General features: G+C 45.5%; 1 protein-coding gene across 1 annotated transcript in view; it reads right to left on the reverse strand.

Annotated features, from left to right (window-relative positions):
* Positions 1-26354, reverse strand: part of Dock2 (dedicator of cytokinesis 2) — a 403715-nt gene that overhangs the window by 331702 nt on the left and 45659 nt on the right. The window contains exons 7-15 of the mRNA XM_051167750.1: positions 24258-24393; positions 22013-22167; positions 17724-17805; positions 12906-13041; positions 11467-11542; positions 10591-10667; positions 9946-10071; positions 8628-8752; positions 2602-2700 (exon numbers count right to left, since the gene is read on the reverse strand). Coding sequence (XP_051023707.1) covers positions 2602-2700; positions 8628-8752; positions 9946-10071; positions 10591-10667; positions 11467-11542; positions 12906-13041; positions 17724-17805; positions 22013-22167; positions 24258-24393 — 1012 coding nt within the window. The remainder of the gene's footprint in view (positions 1-2601; positions 2701-8627; positions 8753-9945; positions 10072-10590; positions 10668-11466; positions 11543-12905; positions 13042-17723; positions 17806-22012; positions 22168-24257; positions 24394-26354) is intronic.

A 26354-nucleotide genomic window follows, 5' to 3' on the forward strand; every position in this document is an offset into this window, starting at 1 on the left:
ACGGTGGTGTGTGTGTTGTAACAGTTTCTGTTTCAAAAAAAAATAAGATTTGAGATAGAGGAGATCCACCCTTCTGCCTGTGTTTCAGACTGAGAAAAAGAGCTGAGAGGCCCATAGGCATCCTGCAGCCTCCTTTGTCCTCCCCTAAAGAAGGTTCCCAAGAGCTGCAAGCATGCATGGCACAAGTGATGCATGGTAGTCCCTGCACCCAAAGAGGCCATGTTCCACACAAGTGACAATAAAAGTTATGTGGCAATGACTAGCAGCAAGCAAGAGCGCTCACAGGCTACCCAGTCCTTTTCTAGACAGTGTGTTCAAAGAGATTTATTGTGGAAAATAGGAACATAAATGACAAGGCAGGTACCATGGTGTGAATATCCATCACCAAAAAGAAGTCGTGTGCCTGTCTGCCCTGAGTCTGTAGGCAAAGCACAGGCTGAGGAAAGAATCTACTGCTATCTGGCAAAGACAGTTAAAGCTTTGCTTATGTCTCACTCTCCAGTGAGTTGCTTCCAAAGTTGCTCCAAAGGAGATGTTCCTCACTGCCTATTATAATGACCTGGCAACTTGTACATACAGCCACTTCTATCTGATGCACTGTTTACAAAAGCTATCTTTGCCCTTGATAGATGCACATTCTCCTGAAAGCTTTATCACTCTTCCCTACTGAATAAAACAACACAGGTTGCTTGGCACTACTTACAAGAAAACTACACGACAGTTGCACTTTGACTAAGTGGTCGACATAACTGGTGGCTAGCTCACTGGGCCACCGTGGAGGTGCTACCAGACACAAGCTCAATTACTGCTTCAGAGCCCATGGAGGTGGGTCAGAGGAGGCCATGTTCTCATGGATGATGACTTCTGTAACTCAGTGCTAAATAAAGATGGCTCCATCATTCTGCATCCCTCTAGTAAGTATGGTCAGTTGGTTCCAGAGTTGAACAGGGCACCCCATGAAGGGAAACATGATATATTCTTACATACTGTTCAAAGCCTGCCTGTCTAAGTTCACACCTGCCCAGATTAGAACAAGAAATTGTTAAGGTATGTTCAGCAGAATGCTATACTATATGGTTCTGTGAGGAAAGGGGGCAGCTCACTAGCCAATGGGGCTTAGGAAATGCACTACTCTCTTTCCTTTGTGGGGCTGCAGAGCAGCACATCCACATCAGAATCTGAAATGAAGGATCTGCCATTTGAAGCCCATATTTGGCTCAAATTTCTCAATATCCATCATGCTTATTTAATCAGGAAGTACTTATTAAAAAGATGCACCAGGGGGCTGGAGAGATGGCTCAGGGGGTAAGAGCACTGACTGCTCTTCCAAAGGTCATGAGTTCAATTCCCAGCAACCGCATGGTGGCTCACAGCCATCTAGAATGAGGTCTGGCCTGCAGGTGTACATAAGGGCAGAGTACTGTATAAATAATAAATAAATAAAAATTAAAAAAAAAAAAAGATGCACCATTTGGTAGCTTCTGAGTGTTGTGGGACTGGGAGACTTATATGAGAAAGACTTTGAAGGACACTGTACTACACATTTCAAATCACTACATTCTTCTCCTCCAACACCCCGCTCAATCACTATCCTTTTATTGTCAACTTGACTGTAACCTACAAGTCACCTGCAAAGAAGGACCCTCGATTGAAGAATTATCCAGATCAAATTGGCCTGTGGTCATGTCTGTGAGGGGTTGCCTCGATTGATGACAGATGTGTGAGGGCTCAGCCCAAGTGGGCACTACCATTCCTGGGCAGGTGGTCCTGGGCTATGTAAGAAAGCTAGCTAAACATCAGCCAGTAATTCCTGCTCCCAGATTCCTGCTTGATTTCCTGACCCTGCTTTCAACATTCATAGTGCTTGTGATCTGGAAATGTAGATGAAATAAAGCCTTTCCTCTTCTAGTTGCCTTTGGTCTTGGTGTTTCTCATAGCAACAGAGAGCCAACTGGAACGATGGAGCAGGCACGAAGGTGCCTGGAATGGTTAAACTGTCATGTAGAAGGGGAAGTGTTAGACACTTGAAGACATGTCATGTCCAGTTTGGATTCCACACACCAGCCTCTCATCATCTAAGGCAGCCAGCAAGGAAGTGTATTGACTGAGTGCACAGTCTTTTATGAAGGCTTCTGTGTGAAATAGCGTCTTCTTCCCAGTTTCACTACCCTCATTTTACAAAGGAGGAAGCAGTGCGCGGAGTGACGGAATGATTTGCCCAAGATCAAACATCTGGTGAAGGGATGGTGGCGCTGGAATATGAGCCCTGGGCCTCTGAGGATGTTGCTTTATTTGTAAAGCTTAACTTCTAAGCAGCATGCAGGATGCTAATTGCCCAGCCCACCCTCATCTGTCTGCTGGCAGAGCAGAGCGTGGACCCTGAGCATAAGCCAGGTTGCAGCCCCAGCTCTAGCACACAGTAGCAGTGGGGTTGTGGGCAAGCTGCTAACTTGTTCTGTGCCAATGTCCTCATCTATAGAATGAGGGAAATAGAATACACTCTCACAGTGGACCTGTAAGCAATAAGTGGATCGTTTAGATAGAACACCCAACTTACTGCAAAGCGTTTGCTACCATTGTGACTGTTAATGTCATTATTACCTTGACTGTTTCCATCCAACGTGGCTGTTTGACTTGATAGTACACAACTGAGTGGTATTCGTTCATGGGCTTGTCCCCGGCTCCCACACAAATTGCATTCTGACCAAGACAAGATGGAGAGAAAATGCTATAACATTGCCGTTATCTGAGGTCAGGCAGTTTTGGCCCCAAGGCCAAGGCTAATGTTGGGGTCAAAGAACAGCCTCGCCTTCCCTAACCATCGTGCCAGGCTCCTATTCTGACAGCCTTTCTACATCACAGATTTCTACACTGTCATCCCCAACCTACAAGTGACAGCTGCTCAACTACCGACACTCTAGTATGTCTCTTCTGAAATGCACTGGAGCCCGCCAGGCACTGATGCGGCTGCCTTAGCATAAACGGTAACCAGCCTTGGAGTTACTGCATGCTGCCAGTCTTGCTAATCCTATTTGTTACCCAGAACTGAACGCCCATATAACATTTACAAGTGGCAACCCCTCTCTGATGGAGTCCTAAAGCTAACACACCGCAGTGGGTAGGTGCTTGCTGGGCAGTGGGAGATGGCAGCAGCTTCAGAGAGACACAAGTGCCTGCTGTGAGGACAAGTGTAGAGGAGAGGCTGAGGGAGGAATGAGTCAGCGAAGCACACCAGGAGCACTCTCTGGGGCCACACCTAGGCTAGACTCTACAGCAGTGGTTCTTAACCTGTGGGTCGCGACCCCTTTGGGAGGGGTGTCAAACAACCCTTTTTCATAGGGGTTGAATGTCAGATACCCTGCATGTCAGATGTTTACATTCTAATTCATAACAGTAGCAAAGTATAGTTAGAAAACAGCAACAAAATAAGTTTATGGCTGCGGGTGGGTCACCACACTATGAGGAACCATATCAGATGGTCACATCACTAGGAAGGTAGAGAACCAATGCTCTAGAGGAATGGACATAATTTGAACTTTGTGGAGGGAAAAGCTCAGGAGAGTTCACCAGTCATTTTGACAATGGGATTTGATGGCAGACAGATGGACAGACAGATAGGGAGACTGACAGATTACTGCATGCAAAGGAGGGACATGTAAATGCAGCTGAGGACTTGGGAAAGTGTCCTTGGAGGTGAAGACAGCCAGGCATCTTGGCGATTCTATGCTGGCTTTGAGTGAAAATATGGGCGGAGCACTGAGCAAAGAGAATGCAGAACATGCATGTCTGTAGAGGATTTTTGTGCACACACACACAGACATACACACAGAGACACACGGAGACACACACAGTCACCCTCAGTGCTTCAGAAAGGAGCTAAGTGACCAGCTCCGAACTCTCATTGCTTCCCTACCCCACCCCACCCCCACCCCCCAGGTCCCCACCCCCACCCCCCAGGTCCCCACCCCCACCCCCGCTCTCCTCTTTCCTTTCTTTAAATCAGTTTGGGCCTCAGTACAATATCCAAGCCATGGTTACCCAGAAGGGGCCCAAATGTGATTTTCATGCCACACTTTTCCACCTCAAATCTCCAGACTGTCAGTTGACTGCCCCTGGAGAATTTTTTCATGAGTGAGAGTAGGTCTGTCACCAGATTCCATGGGACACCCTAATGGACCCATGACCATGGCCAGACTGAGTCACCAAAGCTGGCAACAGGTTGGTGCTCTGTGTGACCCCTGGGGACAGAGCTACATTGTGGGAAAGAAGACCTCCCACTGACACGGAAAAGCTCCTCTGTTTGTCAAGGTACTGGCAAGAATTGAGTTCAGCTTCTGCAGGGGTTGAAGGAGAATGGCCCCTGGAATACTAAGTCTGCACTTGGTGGAACTGTTTGAGAAGAATTAGGAGGTGTGGCCTTGTTGGAGGAGGTGTGTCACTGGGGGTGGTCACTGAGGTTTTCAAAGCCCATACCAGGCCTAGTCTCTCTCTCTCTCTCTCTCTCTCTCTCTCTCTCTCTCTCTCTCTCTCTCTCTCTCCCCATTCCTCCCTCCCTCCCTCCCTCCCTCCCTCCCCCTCTCCCTTTCCCTTTCCTTCTCCCCTCCCCCCCCCTCTGCTTCCTGCTTGTGGATCAGATGTAGGCTCTTAGCTTACCAGTCTGCTGCCATGCTCCCACCATGATATCAAGGACTCTAACCCTCTAGAAACATAAGCAAGCCTACAACTGAATGCTTTCTTCTCTGAGTTCTCTTAGTCATGGTGTCTCTTCCCAACAGCAACTAAGACAGCTTCTGGACAGAATGCTGGTTCCTCTGACAAAATCCATTGAAAAAATCCAGGACATAGAGCTCTCTCCAAATACCCTTTCTATAGACCAACTAGCCATGAGCTGGAAATGAAGGAAGGCACTGTTTACTACAGGAGGAAGCCTTGCAGAGCCTCCAGAAGCAATAAACTGAAACATGCTTCCTAAAGGCTTCCACCTCTTAGAGAGGACTTTGTGTCTAGCACCATGCCACCCAACTCAATTCAAATGTCATAACCACCTCTGATAACCTCTTCTGTTATGGCCGTTCCACAGCTGGGTAAACTGAGGCTCTGAGTAGCAAAGCTGAAGCAACATCAGCTCCTTGTGCAATGCCCCCTTTTAAACAACTGGCATGCCTTCACCTTCCAGCCTACAAAGATTTATACTGATGACATTTATGAGCTCAGTTTCTGTAGCCTCAGTGACTCTCAACCTATAAAATAATAGATAGATAGATAGATAGATAGATATAGAAATTGCCTCATAGAAGACAACTGAATATCACAAGACTATCTTGATCACGAATCTTTATGTCCTAATTCCAGAGAAAAAGGTTTCCCTGAAATTCTGAGAATGGTGAAAACTGTCCTCATCTCACCTTCCATACTTCAGAGACCAAAATGAATATTGAAAGTGTCAAGGGAACACCCTAGGGAGGACTGACAAAGCCCACAGTCTTGCTAAAGGACTTCAACCAGGTAGGTTGCTATACTCCAAGGGATGGTCCTGCACCTATGCACACACGAGCAGCATCAGATGAACTCTGTGGTTAAGAACGTTAGGAGTACATGAAGTTTGGAGGCTGATATAATGAGGGGCATGGAAGAGGAACTCATGGAAAGTGCTGTGCTACATTTACTCAAACCACATTGTATTCATGTATGAAGATACATCAATGAATACGTTTTTATGTTTTTAAATAAAAAAAAAATACGATGACCAGGGACCAAGTCCGTTTTTAGGGATAATACATAGTGCATGTGTCTCAGCAAGGTTTATTCTCTTCATATTGCCTAGTCCCATGGCCCTCAACTAATGCTAAGTGTGTCTAGCTAGTGTCAACAACTTATGTGCATCAGGAAGCTTTGATGGAGACTTGACCTTGAAAAGTGATGTCTCATGGGGAGAACCCAGGGTCCTAACACATGCTCAGACCACTTCCTAGGTACCACACATGCAGGCCTGACCATACCATACTGTGCCACAGGTGTCAATGACTTTGAGAGAGAATGTGCTCTACATTGACAAGGCCACACCCTGGGGAAATGCCAATTAACACCTGCAGGTGGGATCGGGCTGGGGCTCACTTTGTCTTTCTAATAATAAAGACCAAAGTAATGGACACCTATTACGTAGATTGCCTCATCTGATAGTCACAGGGGTATGGTGCCACCACTGACTCCATTCAGAGCTGGCTCTAGACTCTTGGGTGCAGAGAGATCACAGAACCAGTCCACAGGTCCTTTTGCTAATGCAGGATATGCTGGGCTTTGAGCCTGGCTGCCTGGTCCCACAAGTTGTAGTCTTAATCATGTTGTCACCCTGCACCTCACCTCTATCTGCTTGGCCTGGCAGCACCTCTGGAAACTAGCTCCAGGCGGGTTGCCAGTTTCCCTCAATTCCTTTCTTTAGTTTCATTTATCCATGATCAGCCATCACTGCATACTGCTCTCCTGCTACCTGGTACTGAGTGTGCATTGTTTATGCCCCCACAAGAAGAGGCTATATATCCTATCTTTAAGATGAAAAGGCCCTATCTAAGATCACAGGGAAAATAGGAAGAATACTATACTGGGCACTTGAACCCTGTATCCCTGACCCACCATCTCGTTAGCATTTCTGCTATAACCCCACCTAAGCAAGGACCTTGAGACCCCAAATGTGGCTGTAGTAAGCCTGACACACTGCCCACTGAGTCTGTTCTGCTGAAGATGCCTGGAGAGAAATTAACATTTTCAGAGGTACTATTCTCACAGGAACCCACTATACAGCTCAGGGGCATTTGAATGTGCTGCATGATACATAATTAGGCAGTAATATTCATTTCTACAAACAGGGAAAGAAAAGCCTCCCACAGGCTTCCTCGGTATTTTCAATAGTCAGTCAACCGAACTCCCCCATAACTTCACTCACTAATAAAACTGCAGACTCTCAGCACGCCACATGGTTACCCTTCCTCCTTAGTCTCCCAGATGCCCACACTCTTGTCTGCAGTTCGTGTGTCGGTCAACCCACATCTGGCTTTAAAGAGTGGCAAAGGCAGACAGAAAAATACATAAGACAAAAGGCAAGATGGCGGTTTGCCTGCTAACTGTCCCTTCTAATTTGTCCTTTGCCAAAACGGAAAGTAAATGATACCGATATCTTAGCAATGAGGCTGAGGTTTAAAAGATCTCTGGACAGGTAACTGGACAAAAATGGCTTCAAAGCAAGGGGCCACACGGTTTCCTTTCAGATTAAAACAAAACAAAAACAAAAACAAAAACCAAAACAAAACAACAACAAAAAAACCCTCCCATCTTCCTGTGTGTTCTTTTGAGACGAGTGTGTCTCACTTGTTTCATTTTTCAGAAACGTGTTAGTACCCAACAAAAGATGGATGAGACAGATGTGGAGAGTTTTTCCCTCAACAGATAACAATTAACTGTGACGGTTTTAAGAACAAAAAGACAGTTGAAAATCCTTCTTTACATTTAAAATGGGTCCTGAGTCTTCCCCGAGTTTTGCCGAAGCAGCTAGCAGCCTCGATGTGAAGGAAGCTGAAAATAAGCTGGAGAATCTTTTTACTGTACAGACGCAGTGCTGAGGAGCCTGGGTCAACCCCCATCTCAGCCACTGTGAACCCTAGGACCTAAGGCTTGGTTTGCTCCACAGGAGTTTCTGTCCTCTCTTTGTAAACTGGAGGTGATAACGAACACGCTGCTGCTACCCAGTCTGACATAGGGACCCTTACCCTCAGGGTTAGGCAGAAGGTGACAGTATCAGGCCTGAGCTCCAGGCCCTGGGGCTAGGACTACTGGCTCATCCATCTACACACACCCCCTTACTTTGCTATCTGATTCCCTATAGGTGGCCTAGGAGGGATGTTTGCCCACACAGTAACTTCTGCTGAGAGCTCATCTCATTTTCATCTTCAGAGAGGAAGAATTCAGAAGCAAAACCTTCCCACACACTGGACACAACTGCTGTCAACCTTAAAGGAGACGTAAGCAAATAGATATAAACACACATGACAGAGACGGTACAGGACATATGCTGTGTAAATATAACCATGTGCTTTGCTTCTTGGATGCATGCAGCTAACCCTCTGGAGACCAATTTGCGAATAAGATTTTCCACCCAGATTTCTGGCTGAGCGCTGGGGAGTTGGATTAAGTGCTGAGAATGTCTGCTTTGAAGACATCCTGAGCCTCCACACCAGCCCAGGGCTCTGTATTGATCTCTACCATGAATTTAGCTTGAACTAAACTAGCTTCAGTTTCAGTGAAAACATTGTAACTGCAAAAAGATAACCTATAAACAAGCGTGCACACACACACACACACACACACACACACACACACACACAGGCACACAGGCACACATATGCATGCACAAGGATTGGGCAAGTATACATTGAAGAATTGCTTAGGTAACAAGACTCAACTGACACGCGGTCTGATTAGACCCTAAGACATTGTGCTAAGCAAACTACAGTGTTGATCATGTGTCTCAATGTCTTCCCCACAGTTCTGATCCTTTAGATAGCAGATATTTATGATCATCAGTCCCATCAGGACCCCCCCTGGGTCCTGTCACTCAGAGCACTGGAGTCCCTTACAGGTAGCACTTTGCCATCCTCTGTGCACACACACATAATCACTTCCACGTTCCGCTGTGTGGTCTTGTTGTACTTGTCAAAGTCACCTTGTAAGAGAGTGATGTAGATGTCGTTCCTGACATCTCCTGAGGGTGAAGAGAAGACCAGAGTTAAAGTCAGACACTGGTTAACCACAGAGGTGGAGGGGAGGAGGAGGAGAAGATGGAAGGACCATTAATAAAATGAGAATCCAAGCAGTTTAGAAAGGGTGGGGTGTTTTGTTTGTTTGTTTGTTCGTTTGTTCTGTTATGCTTCGTTTTGTTTTTAAAACCTGCCAGGAGGGCTGGAGACATAAATAGCAGGGGATGTTAGAAAAAACAGCAGCAGAAAGTGAGGGAGAGTGGTCAAAATTGGCCATGTTTTCTCTGTTAAAATCACTTAATTTCCATCCTCTAGCGACACCTTCTGGGAAGCTGAAGGAAAGCACCAAGTGAAATGATCTTGGCCCTCAACCACAGGGCAAATACACAAAAGTAGAGTGGATGGATCCCCATGTGTTGTTGAACCTACGCGTGAAGGGTAAGGAGCACAGGGTTTCCAGAAAGGAAGGTGCAAGGCTGGAATTGAGATCTCAATAAAGCAGGTATAATTAAATCACAGTACAGGCCCCCACCCTGAACCACCATTTCAACTACAGGGAAGAAAAGGATGAGTCAGAGGGAATGAATTGAGCTGAAGCCCAAGACTCAGGCTGAAGTCCAGAGGGATATTTCAAAACAGGGTCATTGCATGATCTCCCTTTTGAAAAGTATCCATGCATGTCGTAAATGTGTTAATAGTGGCAGTTAGAGCTTCATGGGAAGACTTGAGGGGACTCCTAACCACTGGATACCTTCTATGCCATTTGGACATGTTACTGTAAGCATAGGTCCTTCAGACCATACAATGCACACTCTTAAAAACTCAAGAGAGTGACAATACCCAACCCCAGATGAATGTGATTGCTTTATGTATAGTAAAATAAGGATGCTATCCTTTCTGAGATACTGAGTGACAAAGCAAGTTTCAGAGCCCCCTGAAAACCTTATTAAAGACAGCTTGTGTCTGTAAAGTGTAATTTGGAGGAAGGGAGTATGTGTCTATGTATTTCCAGGTTTGTGCTTACTTTGAGAATACATAGAGGTTTCTGTATATGAAAAACTTGTCTGCAGTGCTTTGTTCAGGTAGAGAAATAAAGTAAATTGGGTCGACTCTTAGGAAAATAATTAATTATATAAGCTGGGCTCCTCACCCCTGCTCAACTGTACCCCTGAGGAAGGTCACTGAAGTTGTGTCCCACCTGGCATGATGATCTCTGGGAAGCCCAGCTTCCGGGCCACCACAGTGGTCCTGTCCACTAAGTGTGGATAGTCTTTGCGGATCTGAGTGACGTCACCCACCAGCATCTTCATGGTCACCCAAAGGCCTGGAAGGGAGCACTTACCATGAACACTGTACTTCTCTCCCTCCATCCTTTCCTCCCTCCTTCCCTCTTTCTCTACCCTCCTTCCTTCCCACCCTCCTCCTGTAAGAGAGACTAGTAAAATAACAGATAAATTCATAGATGCAACAACCCACTTCAGGGGCTCTGGGCAACACATAGTTATAGCTGTGTCAGCCTCTGACAACTATCCTCATCTCTGAGCCCAGATCTTCTAAAGCAGAGAGGATTCGAGGCATCTGCCTCACAGGACTTGGGTAAGGATGAAATTGTGTGTAACCCAAAGTGTCTGGCATACAGGAGATAGCTGCTCTTCCCCTCGTTAGCCGTGAAGGAGATGCCTGTCCTAGGCTTCTACATACGCTGCTATAGACCTCACGCTCTCAGGATTCCCCCTGTACTTTCTAGCTCCAGGACTTGGCTCCATTTACTGATGCATCAGAGGTTCCTGGGCTGCAGCACAAGTTCCTCGTACTTGGGCTCTGTGTGACGGCGACTCCATACCTTGCCCTCCACTGTCTCCTTTGGAAGCTATGACTTTGCCCAGAAGGCTGTGAAGAAAATCATTCTCAGCTGAGACCCTAGGAAGGAAAAAGAGAGCACAAACGTTCATGTGCTGCCCAACAGGGTCTCCATCTGGCATCCCACATTGCCACAGGGAGCTCCCCCAGAAGCATTTAGGTGCAAAGCTCAAGAGGACACAGTGCCTTCTTCACCAACAGCAAGGCTCTGGAGTTTGAGGCAACCCATGGATGCCACAAGCCGTAGGCATTCACAAGATAGAAAAGATTCCCAAGCCTTTGACATGAGCAACCTCTCTGGAAGGTAACAAGGACCTCAGTTGCTTCTATAAGACCTAAGCCCTCACCTAGACCAGAGTCGCTGGTGCCAGTCCCTAGAGATCTTTAGAGTGCTGGATCTTGCCATTGCTCTCAATGGGCAGTCATTTTCAAGCAAGAAAAAGACAATTACTTTCTTTGTTGTCCCTGATTCTGATGTCACAGATACACGTGTGTGTGTGTGTGTGTGTGTGTGTGTGTGTGTGTGTGTGTCTTTCATGAAGAGGCTCCCAACAGGCTGCTCCTTCACAGCTCTGTGGCCCCTGCTGCACGTGTAATTAATGCCTTAAGCTTAGGTTGATTATCTGCTTAATTGCCCATCTAAAGTATAAGCAGGGTCGCGTTGACCTTGTCCACCACTTCACCCCCATGCCTGGCGTTCTTCCACAGGGCTGCAGTAAAAGTGTCTGGATCAGTAACATGTCAGGATGCTCTCTTGGGAGGCCCACCTGGCCCCCTGACTGAGGTCAGGAACCAGTTCACGCAGGGCTGCAGAGAGACGGGTGGGAAGCTTGGAGAGGCATAGGAAGGAATGACTTACGGGTGAAAGGGGATAAAGTGCTGCTTTTCTTCATCCGTCTCTGCTTTGCCCTTGATGATGTCAGTGATGTCCATAACTAGAAAGATGGAGAAAGTAAGAAAATAGTTAAGCCAGGCAGGGATGAGGAGAAGGGCGGATTATAAAACACGAGGGAAGGAAAAAAAAAAAAAAACATCAGAGGGAGGGCCCCAGGGTATAGGAGAAGGGGAGAGAAATGGTTAAAGGAGTGACAACAGAGTTGAGCAGTAAGGCTCTTGCTGGGTGTGTATGTTGAATCTCTTCAGTACACACAAAACCCCGGGGCAGGAATCCCTGTAAGATCCAAGCATCGCGTGAAATATCCTCTTTCCATGATCATGCTCATGGCAGATACGCAGAGTTGTTGAATCCTTGAGCCTTGCCACCTGACTTTGTAGCTGAGATGCAGGTGTACCGGGATGTCTGGAAGGCCAGGGGACTTGTGATGGCAGAAGGAAAGGTCTCCCAAAGGTGACGAGTGGATGAAATAAATGGCTTGGAAAGGGCCCACGATCTTAAACTTATCTTTTACGCTTTTCGAAAGATTGTATGTACATATGGGTAGGAATGGGTGCCAGAAGTCTGAAGGCATCTGGTGCCCTGCACCTGGAGTGACAGGTGTTGTGAACTGCTGGATGCTGATGCTGGGAACCGAACTCGGGTCCTCTAGAAGAGCATCCAGCGCTCTTAACCACTGAGCCATCCCTCCAGCTCCCCAAAGTTATATTTTAATGATAAGAAAAAGACTGGTATATCCAATTGGCCTGTCACAAGTTTTTAAATCGTCTTTTGAGAAAAATATGCTTTAGTGGAAATAAAGTGGGTTAATTAAAAAAGAAAATATATTAGGTAAATAATAGTTCCTTCCACTAATAGCCAAATAGCACATAAACTACAAAAGTAGGGCAGGAATGATGAAGCTCCAGGCGCACTCACAGCTAGTGCCAGGGAAAAGGTAGAGCTGTGTGGCTCCTGGCGTCACATAAGGACCCTGCAGTGCCCTCACTCTCTTAACATCCGTTCTCATCTGGAACTCAGATGAACGGCCTGACTCACTCTGTATAACTGCATTTCCTATTCTGGATATTTTTTTCAAAATGATTTGCTCCCCATAATTAGATCTGGACTGCACTGTTCTTCTTTTTTCACAAGTGCTAGGGAGCTGGGGCGCCAACTGCCCAGACTGCACTGCGCATGCGCCTGGGTGCTCTGTGCCAGACCTTAGGACCACATTATTCGCTGAGCTTCTCATAAATCTGAACTTAGTCACCAGTGACTTCACTTAGTCGCCACAAATGTAGTTATTAAGAGCAGCTCGGCCCAGATTTTTACAGAGGTGGAGGTGTAGAAATAATCTTTAAAATCCAGCTGTATAAAATGTGTGCTCTAATAAAATTTAACTGCAGAACATCAGTCATCACCTGCCACCCCAAAGGGCCTCCTCAGCCCCTGGGTGCACTTCTTGGTATTAGTATCCTTAAGATCCATCTTCCCAATTCGGACTATTTGGCAAATCAAGTAAATCTTGTCCCTGTTGAGGTCTTTGTTTCCAAGATCCTGTAAGGGCAGGAAAGAAAACAGTTATGGTTGTGTATTTAAAAAAAAAAAAAAAAAAAAAAAAAGTAAATAGGAACAATGTGATTCACTTCTAAGGAGTGTGTTTACCATTTTATTGTCATCATCGGTGTTAGGAAAGGTTAAAAATGAGGTCACCACACCCTTTGGTGAGATAAGGAAGGCAAGGCCTGAGATCCTGAGTGGCAGGACACTAGAGCTTCCAGCCTGCATCAGCTCATCTGATCCCTGACAGTTCTCATAAGTACTGTTAAGATGATGCTATTTTTGCCTCCCTACTTTCCCCTTACAGATCATGACCTTGGCCCTTGGTGACTCTGGGCTGGAGATTAACAACTGAAGCAGCATCACAGATGCACGCCCGGAGCATCTCAGCATCCTACTGCAGTGTGTTTCAGTGCCCCATCTTCAGGGTGCTTCCTGCCAGTTAGGATGAGCTGGGGCAGAAGCAGCAAGACATGATATTACGTTGGCTTTGACAGGGAACCCTTGGCCTGTCCTTGCCGGGAAATCTGAGTTCATTGTCACATGAGCATATACACAGGGGACAAGCTACCAGATCGCATCAGAGGCAGGGCCCGGGCAGGGCAGCCAGCCCCTGCCTCTCACTGTCCTCTCTCACAGAGGGCAAAGTCTCTGGAAATAAAACAAGACCCTGACATGGCCCAAATCCCCCTACAAGAACACGTGCTGGTTAAAATTTCTTATGCCCATTTGTCTCGGCAAACACTTTTCTCCATGGTCACATGAACTTCCTCAGTCAGATGACTTCAGTGAATGAGGTTGTCTTCCATAACATCCATGGGCCGTGTTTAAGGCCTTCAAAGGAAAACGTAAGTTTTCCTGCAAAAGGGGGAACTCTGCTCAAAACTGTCCTCCTGATGGCCTGAGTTTCTTGCTGTCTTGCCTCCCTGCTTCCAAGTTGTTCCGAAAAACCCTGAGTCATGAAAGGCTCTCCTTTCCCCAGCTGCTGGAGTAAACAAAGTTTCCTCCATCACTAGGGGCACCCTGAAGGGCAAGGAGAAAGAGAAGGCTAGAGAGAATGCCGGCCACATCTGCAGCCTGCCATTCCACTCCAGAACCACTAGGAACTCATCTTTGGAAAATGATCTTTTTTTATTTATTTCTCATCCCCCTACCAATGACTTTAATAGCTCCCTGCTTCCTGTCCTATTACTGCTCATCTTTCTGAGGTGACATGAAAGGGACTAGACAGCACAGCCAGCTGTCCTCACCAGCTGACTCCTCACCATCCTCTCTGTTTTTACCCATGAAGATGGCTTTATTGCTCAAGGATATACAATACTCTCTTTAAACTCTGGGTCTCTCGTTCTAAACACACCTCTACCTCAAATGCCTGCCTTTTATTCCTCCTAATCAAATCCTTAAGACTTTTGTCCTTGGGCATTTATAATAAGCTCAATTCTTAACTCTCCCTTCCCATTAAGATATTTATATATATAGTTTTAAAAAAATATCTAGACTGCAGGCTGGAGAGATGGCTCAGAGGTTAAGAGCACTGGCTGCTCTTCCAAAGGTCTGGAGTTCAATTCCCAGCAGCCACATGGTGTTTCACAAGCATCTGTGAGATCTGGTGCCCTCTTCTGGCTTGCAGGTAAACAGTCAGGCAAAACACTGTCTACATAATAAATAAATAAATAAATAAATAAATAAATAAATAAATCTTTTTTAAAAAAGAAATATCTAGACTGGTATTATAAGGAGACATTCCAGATCCACTGAGATCTTGACAAGGAAAAGGTTTCCACCAATACAGAATTGCTGTGCCAAAGCCCTCAGAGTATGGCTGAATTCAGAAATCAGCCTTCGGAGAGATAATGTGGTTAAAATAAGGTAATCAGAGTAGATTGATCCAATATGATATCTGTTTTCACAAGCAGAGAAGACTAGAAGTCATAGACACACATGCATGCACACATGTGCATACACACACATGTGTTCACACACATGCACACAGCACACTTCAAATGAATGCATGTACACATACACGGCCATGAGCAAGACACAGGGAAAAAAAGGGTGCAGTCTACAAACCAAAGAATGCCCTCAGACAAGCCACCCTGCCAATACAATCCTGCCAGATCGCTAATCTCCAGAATTCTGAGAAAATAAATGTCTGTTAAGTCAGCCAATCTGTGAAGATTTGTTACATCAGCTCTAGCAGACTAACACACCCCTCTTCCCCTCTTCCAACACCCAAAGAAAAGATGTCACCTGTCCTCAAAGAAAAATATAGTTCTTTAAGAACTGCTCAGGAGGACCCCTGGCCCTAGAGAATCTAAATATTCTATATGCCACAGCAAACTACACATCTCGCAGCTCAGGTACAGTTCTGGGTGTGTAAATGAGCAATCCCTCCTGAGAATGTAGGCTCCAGTCTATGATGGCCCCCAAGCCTAGTCTCTTCTGCTTTGCTCTTGCAAAATTCTAACATTTTGGGGGAAGCAGAATAACAAATAGCCGTGTGCATTAGAATGTCTTTCATGTCCCACCCCTCTTTCCTGTAGCTTCAGACTGTGCTAAAGTGGAGGAGGCCTCGTGATCTGTCTGTTCCTACTGCAGGCCAAAGGGGGTAAATTCTTGGGAAGCAGACAGAGGGGACAGCAGCAATCAGCCAGATCTATATGCCAGCTTCTTGGGCCCAAGGAGCTGCAGTCCTGCCCTCAAAGAGGAAACCAGAGAAGCAAACGTCCAGAGGAGAGAGACAGGGAGAAGGCCAACTAGTGCCTTAGCTGCCAAGTCATATCTCATGTCCAGCTTAAGCACATATCAGTGTGACACCCATTTGAAAGTAGCATGCAGTCGTACAACACCATGTCACCCCAAATTACCTCTGCTATTTGGATTGCTTTCTGGCATTGTTACTGTGCACTTACTATTTATTTATTAAATTTATATTAATTGATTGATTTTTTAAAAATCTGCTTTCCTGCAGTCTGAAGCTGCAAGAAAAAGGGCTGGGAAGTGAAAGGCATGCTAATGTGCCTGGCTGTTATACAGGTGATATTTATTTTAAGTTTTATTGTTCTGCTTAGACACACCTAACCTTAACACACACACACACACACACAAATTTTGTAAGAATAAAGTGTAAGTTTTTAAATAAAATCAATAGAAATAATAAATTTTATATTAATTATAGCAATCTATCATTATTTCATGTCCCCCACTAGCGGACCTGAAAGCAGGGACCTCGTCAGCTTGTTCACCGCTGTATCCTAGCAGCAGGCACAGAGCTTACGTGTAGCTCTTGAATCCATATAAAACACAAGAACACCATGACCTTTCATGTCCCCAAATGAAGATGTCAATCATCTCAACAGAGGGAAGCACCTGTCTGTCTAACCACTCAGCTGAAGGTCTCAAGTTCACTTGCTCTGCCAAGCAGCAGTGTGGCACCGTGAATTCCGTGGACCCAGGATCCCATTCTCGCTAATACTGCGTGACACAAACTCCCATGCCCTTTCCTTCATGCTCGTATCATGGATTGGTCCTCTGCGCTGATTGATTCCCTGTCCTCCCCCATCTCATGAAACATCTGTCTCTTTGTTTAATCAGGAAGCTCTGTGGGACTCTCCTATTTATCAAACAAATAAATAGGCTCCTCCTTCTAACTAGCGATAGATAAACAAGACTGAAGCACATTAGTATATGCCAAGAAAACTCTGTCTAAGCAATTAGGACCTATGATCCCATTCCATGCCTCTGGCCTATTTTTTTCAGGAAGTAACAAACAAAATAAATCAACTATACCCCAATCTAATCACAGTGTAACATAAGACACTGCACTTAATGGGCTGTAACAGGAAAATTATTGTACAGCAAGGTAGGTTAATCTAGCATGTCGGTCACTTCTGGATCCAACTCATCAGTTTGGTCAATGCCAAAAACCCATCCCTGATCCTCCTCTATAATTTCCGTCTCTAATGTAGGCAATGGAGCACAAAACCACACAGGCTTCTCCCCAAAGGAGCTCGCAGACAATGCCAGTATCCTTAGTGAAAAAAGGACACGAGAGAGGTCCCTGCTGAAAACTACAACCCTGACCTCACTGTGTTCACTGCATCCCCTACTCAGAGCTAAAGGGTCAAGTTCACACTCAAAAATAACACATACAAACAACAATTGATTTTAGCCTTCTACATACAAGGCATGCTGGTTAAGTACTGGTATTTGGAAGGATGGTCCTAAGGGCCTGCCAGGGCTTTAGTTACCTACAGCTTAATTATATTCAGAATGTTCAATTGACTAAGGCAGCCAATGTTCTAGAAAGGTCCTATTTTTTTTTCCTGATGTATTTTAGAAGAGTGTATCAGAAAGGTCTGAACCAAAGAAAGAAAATTAAATTTATGTGAATTGACTAGAAAAATCCAAATAGTATCTTCTATGACTGGGTCACCTAGCCTTTGTTGTTCGGAGAGGAAGACTTGCCTACACAGCGTTGTGCTGTCCATGTGTTCAGCAGTGAGGAAGACACAGGGAGGGGAAAGTGTGAAGGAGGTGATCTATATTCCGAAGAGCATCCTCAGGACACACAATGCCGCCATGAGTAACGCATCCCTATATGAAGCCCAGAACACGGCGCCGCACAGAGCCAGGACATTGGGCGTGGAGACTGCAATGGACAGAGAGCGCACACTCACCGTGAAGACCACCTTCAGGTTATTAAGCATCTCAATCTCCTTTGGAAATCCTTTGCTGCCCCATCGCACCAGATAATTCTCACTGTGGGAGGAAGAGGAGCAGCCCGTTACAGGTGGGGCGTCCATATGAAGATAGGCACGAGCATTAGCTATGTTCTTAACGCCATAGTGGCTACCAGAGACGGGGCCGTGTTTGAGAAAGATATGTTCCTCCCCTCCGACAGACAAGTTGTGTTGGGAGACAGACATTAAGTGGCGGGGACGAGGGGGGAGGAATTACAAACATATGTGTATCCGTGCACTCCTTCCCTCCCCAACTGCTTAGGGACCTTCTGGCACGGCTGCCTAATATTCCTGCCGAGCAGCTGCACATTCTGTAGAGGTTATTGAGAAAGTCGGAGATGAGAAAGGAAAGGATTTTAGCAGGCTCTGCAGAACGCCAAGAGCGCTTCTCCCTTGCCAGCCCGCTCTCCTTCTGAGACTGAGTCAGGATTTGGATTTTTGAAGTTCTCCCTTGGGGGTGCGACTGTTTCTACTAATAGAATGCCTTACTGTGATGGACTGTACAGTTTTTATTTTTGATACAATTTAAATAAACTATTCTAATGCTACTTGACGACCACATAATAGTGATATGCAAGTGGGCAGTGAAGGAAACATAAAAATGTTGTAAGAATGCACACTAACAAGTCCTGCCCTAGCCGGGCTGGCCAGAGACATCTTTGCTAAGGAGAAACCATGTGACCAAGTTGAGCACGGGTCGGGAAAGGTTTTGGGTGAGATAAGGATGTATGCAAACGTCATGAGACGATGCTCACAAAGAGCTTTAAGAGTTAAATGGTAAGAGAGAAAATATAAACCAGTAGACCCGGGGCAAATGGGCTGTGAGGGTCATTTGGAGACTTGGACTCTATCTTAAAACTACTAGAAGGGAGCCAGAGAGATGGCTCAGGGGTTACAAGCACTTTCTGCTCTTGCAAAGGACCCAGGTTTGGCTCTCAGCACCCATGTGGGGCAGTTCACAATGGCCTGTGTCTCCAAATTCAGGGTATCTGACACCCTCATCTGGACTCTGCAGGTGTCTTCCCAAACATGGTGTGCATACCAATAGGCACACACATACACATAAAATAAAATAAATGTCTAAGAAATTCTAGAATAGTAGAAACACAATGAAGATTTATATGAGGGGGTGGTGACAACCCATCACTCAGTGATCCCCTAAGACTAAGGTACTGTCATTCACCACCTGACCTCTATATACATGCTGTGTGGCAAGGACTAGCTGGTGCACCCAGGCCAGGAAGACTGAGAGGTCCAGCACTGATGTAATGTTGAAGCATAGTACACGTTGGTGAATTGAGTCATTAGGTATTCTGTGCATATAGTAGGTGCCAAATGATGCCCCTTAATTTGAATTAAAAATATAAAATAATAATATAACCAAACTCATTCTAGTAGGCAGCATAAACTAACTGCCTTCCTTAGAGTCAGTTTCTCCTCTCTCTCTCTCTCTCTCTCTCTCTCTCTCTCTCTTTCTCTTTCTCTTTTTCCTCCCCCATCCCTACCCTCAAAATGATATTTGCTTCTCTGGAGTTTTGTTGTCGGGCTATTGGTTTTGATTTGCTTTTTGAAAAACATTAGGAATTGCAGCCAAGGGCTTGTACATACTAGGTAAGTGCTTGGCTATTGAGCTATACCCTCAGCATTATTATTGTTGTTGGTAATTTTGAATCTGGTCTTGTTAAGTTTCCAAAGGTGGCCTTGAACTCACAATCCTCTTGACTCAGTCTCCAGAATAGCTGACACAGCAAGCCTGCTCCACCCAGTCAGACTCACTCACAAGGTTAATGAGAGCAGCAGGAACAAAGCTAAATCCAGATGTGGAACCTAGAGCACATGGAACCTTCAACTGACTGATAATTAAAGCACAATCAAATTAACTATATTTTTTTTTCATTTTTTGTAAAAGCTAAAATTTTCACTGGGGTTGATAGCAAACTTGCATCAATAAGACACTGCTATTGATAGCAAGAAGACTCTATCAAAAACTTTTTTAATGATTCCCCTTGGTTATTTATGGATTGCTCTTACTGAAGTGCCTGGGTTCTGTCCAGTACTTTTTATCACATGTAGCAATCCTCTTTCTGACCAGCTTGCTCCACCTAAACAGCAAGCACTAGCAATTTCCTTCTGAGAGAAATGTAATCATAAATAAGAAAAGCAATTTAAAGGGCTGAGCAGCTCCCATCCATCCTGTGCAAGAAGACCTGATGGTAGAATCTGAAGGCTTGAGCCATCAGCATGGGTAAGGAGAACTGGGGATGGTCCCACCCTCTTGGACTCCTTGGGACATAAGCTCGGTAGTGTCCTCATGTCTGTGCTGCTGCATTTGTGTCCTACAAAAATGTATTTTCCATTTCCAAGACGGATTTCTTTGGGGGGATCCTGGGAACCTGGCCACAAATGGCCCTGATGTGGGAAGATCAGTTGCATATAAGTTGTCACCAGCCCACATCTGAGCCCCGACAGAGGATGCCTTAACATCTGCCTGGGACAGTAGGGTAGTGGTGGCTAGAGTGGGCAGGAGTGCAGAGGATCTCACTTTGAGAGAAAGAGTATCTAAGCAGAGGCAGACTGAGAAGAGGAGTGTGCCAGGCCTGTCTGCCCTTTCCCTGGCTCACTTCTGTGGTTGGTTTTCTCCTATTTGGTACTTTAATGATATTGGTGTTTTTTGCCCCTCTGCTCCTCTCCCTAAGCTTCGTCCTGTGTCCCTAGCACTCACAAAGGTACCACTCACACACGTTCCATCAAGCATACCCACCACAGTGGTTCATCAGAGAGCAAAGTAGCCATCTTGATGATCACCTCCCTCCACAAAGCTGGCTGAGGCCATCCATCACTGAGCGGGCCAGGGGGCCAGGCAACCTCATCAATGTAGACCCAAGATGTCATGTTTCTAAGGGACACAGGGCTCCTAAAAGTGCTGTCAAGACCTTTTTCACAGGTGCCTGCCATGCAGTTTTCAGGAGATAGGAAGGAGCCTGTGACACATGGGTCAAAGGGCCTAAAGGAGCAGGAACTAATATCTTTCTAGTATCAAGCAGGTGTGATGAGGTATCCAGTTCTTGTATGATATCCACAAAGGCCAATCCAGGTGTATGATAAGGACTTGAGTGTTCAATAAAATCTAGTTTTCCACAATAATGGTGCTGGCAGTCTGGTGGCAGCCATACAAGATATGTGATACAACTGATACCTGGGTAGCAAAATTAAATGGAAAATAGCTTGTCGTTGAAGTCAAGCGGACATGGGGGCATAAGCTTCAGCTCTGTCATTTATAAACATGTGTGACTTTGAGCATGTTTTCTGACCTCTCCTGAGTTTCAACTTTTCATCCAAATTATCACACTAGGATCAAATGAGATAGAGTACAGACTTCTGCACAGCCTCCCTAGCCTTCCTGCCATGGTCCGTCACCTCCTGGTGAACCACCATTGCCTAAAGCACCACTATCGACAAGGTGATGCTCATGACTTCATCTAAACCTTCTAACAGTGAACTGGGAAGATGCCATCATAACTCAGCTCTGTTCTAATGCATCAACCAGGGAACAAGTGCCCCAAAAGTCCAACTGCATAGGGACAGACAAGGATTACTTGAGAGCAAGGATTGTCCAAGCCACACACGATCTGGAGGCTGGAGGCTGGAGGTTGGTCTTCCCAAAGACATTTCCCTTCCTCGAGCTGAGACATCAGGAGTCCCCTCACTGCCTCCATTCCCAAGAGCAGGCAATGAAAAGGAGCCATGATGATAGCCTCTTGGCATTCTGGGCCCATATTTACGTGTGCCTTTTCTCATTAAATCCTGAAAGTAATGGCCAGAGAGGTTGATGCTCCCAGTTTTCAAACTGGAGACTTGGGGGTAAGAATGTTTAGCAAGCTAGCTAGGGTTAAGAAAAATCAAACAGTGGAACACGGATGTGATCTCTAACGGAGGGCTGAGATTTTTCAGTGTTCATTTCTCAGTTCCTATTTTAACAACAGGTATTTTTATTCTACTCATTGCTATTTGCCGGAATCTTGTAATTTTTGGTAACCAGAACACATTATCATAACCATAAATCCACTGAGAAAGCAAATCTAGTGGCAAATAACATTTCCATCAAACACCCACACCCTCCAAAGGAGCTCTTCCCACATTTTCATTGAGGCTCAGCTTCTTTTCCAGTGAACTTCCAACTCCATCTTTCCCCACGCAGAGAAGCCATGACAGCTGAACACACTGACCTTATGACCATTTGCTTGTTGGGGTCATAGAGAGACATAAAGAGCTCAGCATCCTCTCCGATTCTGCACACAAAGTTTCTCACAAAGACGTAGAGGCTGTGGGTGGGGGATGAGGAGATTCGAGAATACATCCCATAATCTGGCTGGTCTTTTGACTAAAGGGTAGAAAGGAGAAGGGAAGATTTAACAAGTTTTCCTAGTACCATTTAAAACAACAGAAAAGCTCTCCAGGGTGCGAGGGGCCCCTCGACTGTAGGCCCAAATACTTGAGCATTCTCCCCCCACTTCTACCGCCACAAGTGTCTGTAGTCTGAGGGGTTTCACTTTGACTCTGCTTGCTTTGTTCTTAATATCCTGGGAGATGTTGCCATTGACCCATAATTCCCCCACAAAGTTAGTGGCATATAAAGCAAAATCTATAAAGAAAAAAAAATCTTCCTGTAAGTGTTTATGTTTTTTTAGTCAGTTTCATGTCAACTTGACACAAGCTGGAATCATTTGGAAAGAAGGCCTCTCAATTGAGAAAATGTCTTCAGTAAGATTGACCTAGAGGCAAGTCTGTTAAGGATTTTCTGGGTTGCTAACTCAACGGAGAAGACATAGCCCACTGGGGGCAGTAGCACCCCTGGGCAGGTTGTATGAGTTGTACAAGAAAACAGGCTGAACAAGCTATGAGGAACAAGCCAGTATGCAGCATTCCTCCATGGTTCCAGCTTCTGTTTCTGCCTTAAGTTCCAGCCCTGACTCCTTTCGTGACAGAGTGTATCCCGTGAATTGTAAAATGAAATAAACCCTTTCCTCAAGTTGCTTTTGGTCATGGTGCTTTATCACAGCAATAAAAACCCCAAGACAATGCTCTTAGCAGAATTACGCCAGTTGCGCACTGGAAACTACCCAAACACCTTACAACCAGCCAGTGATATAAAGCATCAGTGTGACCAGTGATAAACCCATCAGCATTAGGTCAGCAATATACTGGCTCCGCCCTGAAAAGAACCAAAATGCTCACTAATATGCATGCTAATGTGAACTCCCAAAACAATATGCTACGTGAAAAAAAAAACATGCAAAAATAACACTGGATGTTCTACTTAGAAGCTCTAAAAGAGGCAGAAGTAACAACAGAATGCAAATTAGGGGTTTCTGGGGCTTAGGGATAAGGAAGGCGCATGAAGTATATGAGGCGCATTGTGTATATGATAAGTGTAGTGTGGGATATCTGTCACCACTATGACTAGCATCCACCTAAGTGAATCTGAGAGACAGCAATTTTTACTACATGACAGCAATACCACCATAAGTCTGAAAATATAGTTGGTTTCCAATCATGCACAGCAATTAACCAGACCCAAAGTCTCTATAAACATCTTAATGAACTGTACGGTTACAGCAGCCATTCTGAAACCATGGAGCGTCACTTTCACCATCAAATCTAACTGTTATGCAGCTATCCACAAATAATTGATTTTTGATGCATGATGCTTTTATTTGCAAGTGTTTTTAAAATAAAGTCTTAAATAATAATAAAAAAAATACACAGCAGCGAAGGTGGCCATTCTAAAATATAAATCAGGCTTACTCTTCCTTGAAGTCTTTTGCTGGCTTGCCATCCTACTTGGACTGATATCTAACACTTCCTACAAATCCCCCAGGTTGCTCTGGAGCCAGATTTCTGCTGCCCAGTTCTGCAAATCAGTCCACTCCCCACAGCTTACCATGGCCAAACCACACCGGGCTTCTTCAGAAGTTGATCTTCCCCCAGGGACTCTGCATTTGCTGTTCCCTCTGGAACACCAGCTACCAGAGCCCCACTCCCACCTCCCAGTACTGGTGGCGTTTACGGTACACTCTCCCTCCTCCAAAAGACCTTTTCTGCCCAAGCCTTGTACAGCGGCCCCTGATTCCCAGTGCCTACTTTATTACCTTGTATCGCCAGCTGCAACTGATTTTTGATTAATCAATTTACATCTTGGTTACCTTTTTCCTCTTCTCCCATCTAGAATCTAAAAGCTCCAAGAGATTAGGGAAGCTTGCCTGGCATTTAAGTACCTGTGAGATACATGCTGAGTGACTCAGAGATCCAAGTACAAAAACATAATGAAGCCTGCATTGTTACTGACCATCTCAGGTTGTGGGACAGATGGCCCCTTGCATAACACAGTGCAGCTCACCAGCTTCTTGTTCTAAGCTTATGATGTGCTAAATGCCAGCTTTGCTTGGCCAAGGCCTACTGAAGAAGGCTCACCATTTCTTCTTTGATGCGCTCTGTGATTTTATCGGTCGCCTCCTCGTGAGCATGGAACAAGCTGATGACGCTGGTGTTATCCGGGTCCAGGATGTTCCCATCTTCGTCTCTGACAATGAGATCGAGCTCAAGGATTCTGTAAGGCAAGAACTGGAGGTGACTCTGGAGAGGCCTTTAGGGTGGCTTCTGTAGCAGAAAGTAGACTAAAAGAGGGCTGATGAGAAAGGTTTTTTATTGGGACTTTTGGGGGGTTTTTTGGTTTTGTTTTGTTTTGTTTTGCTTTTGCTTTTCAAGCTAGGGTTTCTCTGTGTAGCCTTGACTATCCTGGACTAGCTTTGTAGACCAGGCTAGCCTTGAACTCACAGCGATCCGCTTGCCTCTGCCGTCCAAGTGCTGGGATTAAAGGTGTGAGCCAAGAAGGGTTTCTACTAAAAAAGAAATGGTTAAATAAACTGATCAATAATGAGAAACTAGGTAGCAGAGTCCAATTGTACCGTGTGGGGGCTGCTGAGATGGCTCGGTCAGGAAAATGCTCCCTTTCCAAGCAAGGGGACCTTAGCTAGATTCTTTGGACCCACATAACAAAAGCAGGCATGGTGGCATGGTGGCAGATGCTTGTAATTCCTGTGCTGGCAGATCCCTACAGCTCACCAGCTGGCCAGCCTAGCCAACTCGGTGAGTGCTAGGCCAATGAGAGACCCTGTGTAAAACAAGCCATCACCAGTGGATAGAGCCTGAAGAATAACACTGTAGGTCCTCCCCTATGTCTCCGTCTGCACAGGCATATGCACCTACACACATGAAAATGTGCATCTACAGAGACAGTATACAGTTTGGTCATGTTTAACAAAATATCTCCATAAACAAAATAAAATGTGGAAAATCGTATATTTTATGTGAAATAGATCATAGCATAGAATGCAGAGTAACAAACCTAGCCAGATGTGTTTCCTGGTTGCATGCATAAGAGTAGCTATAAACCAAGCTCTAGATGCAAAAAAGGACAAAGCCATAGGCATGAGTTACCCATGAGAAAGGCAGAGGACCTGGGGCTGGGGCTCAAAGGAGGCATGCACAGTGTCTCAGTTTGATTAATGTTTCATCACACACACACACACACACACACACACACACACACACACACACACACAGAGGTATTCATATATTATTCAATAAACATGTGAAATGGTTGTTGGGGCAAAACTATCTGAGACATATTGATTGCTACCCACTGCTTGCTCTTCGGCTGCTTGGCTTCCAGGCCATCGGCTTTCGTTTCTTTGGTATTGATCTGTGTCAACAGCACTTGTTCTGCCGGTCATCAGAGATACCAACAGCACTCACCATGCTCTGACACAAGCATCAACTATCTTGCGGCTGGTTATACACTCAGCACCACCCCCAGCAGCCCTGAGGAGCAGGTTCCGCTAACATTCCTCTTTTACAAATTTAAAAGAGACTAAGAAGGGGAGAATGGGGGGAAGCTGGTAATTTTCTCAAAATCACAGTATTAACAGAAGCTAGCATGGCACCCCTGCCTGTACTCGGAACCTCTACTGTAAACTTTTGTGCTCTTAGGAGCAGTGCATGGGGTGGGCTGGGAGGAAGGGCAGGATGGCAGGTTATAGCTTGAAGTTCCTCATGTGCTTGATGCTGGCTAGAATTCCAATCATACATGCTTAGAAGAAAGGTGAGAAGAGCTGGAGGCTTAGAGGGAGCAAAGGTGGTCTTGCTGGGTCCCAGTACAAAGTACCAGTCATTAGAAGGGACCCCAAGGGCAAATGAAGGACACTGCATCTTCACTCTTATTCAAGAAGCAGACTTAGGAGCATGGCCAAGGATCACTCGTTTGTCGACATTCATTAGGAAATTAACTCTCAGCTAGATATGACTCACACCATTGCAGGGCCATGCTGCCCAGAGAATGATGCCAAGGGGGGAATAAATGCTCTCAGCTGATGCTGAGCAGAGGCTCGCGTGACCTCGGAAAAGATGGAGCAGAGCCGATACATAATTTAGCCGCAAGATCTCTCCAGCTCTTCCCCTCAAGACTGATCAAAGTGGGTTCAGTTCTGAAATGGATGAATAAAACATCCT

Source organism: Acomys russatus, chromosome 25 (genome assembly GCF_903995435.1).
Source record: "Acomys russatus chromosome 25, mAcoRus1.1, whole genome shotgun sequence".
NCBI lineage: Eukaryota > Metazoa > Chordata > Mammalia > Rodentia > Muridae > Acomys > Acomys russatus.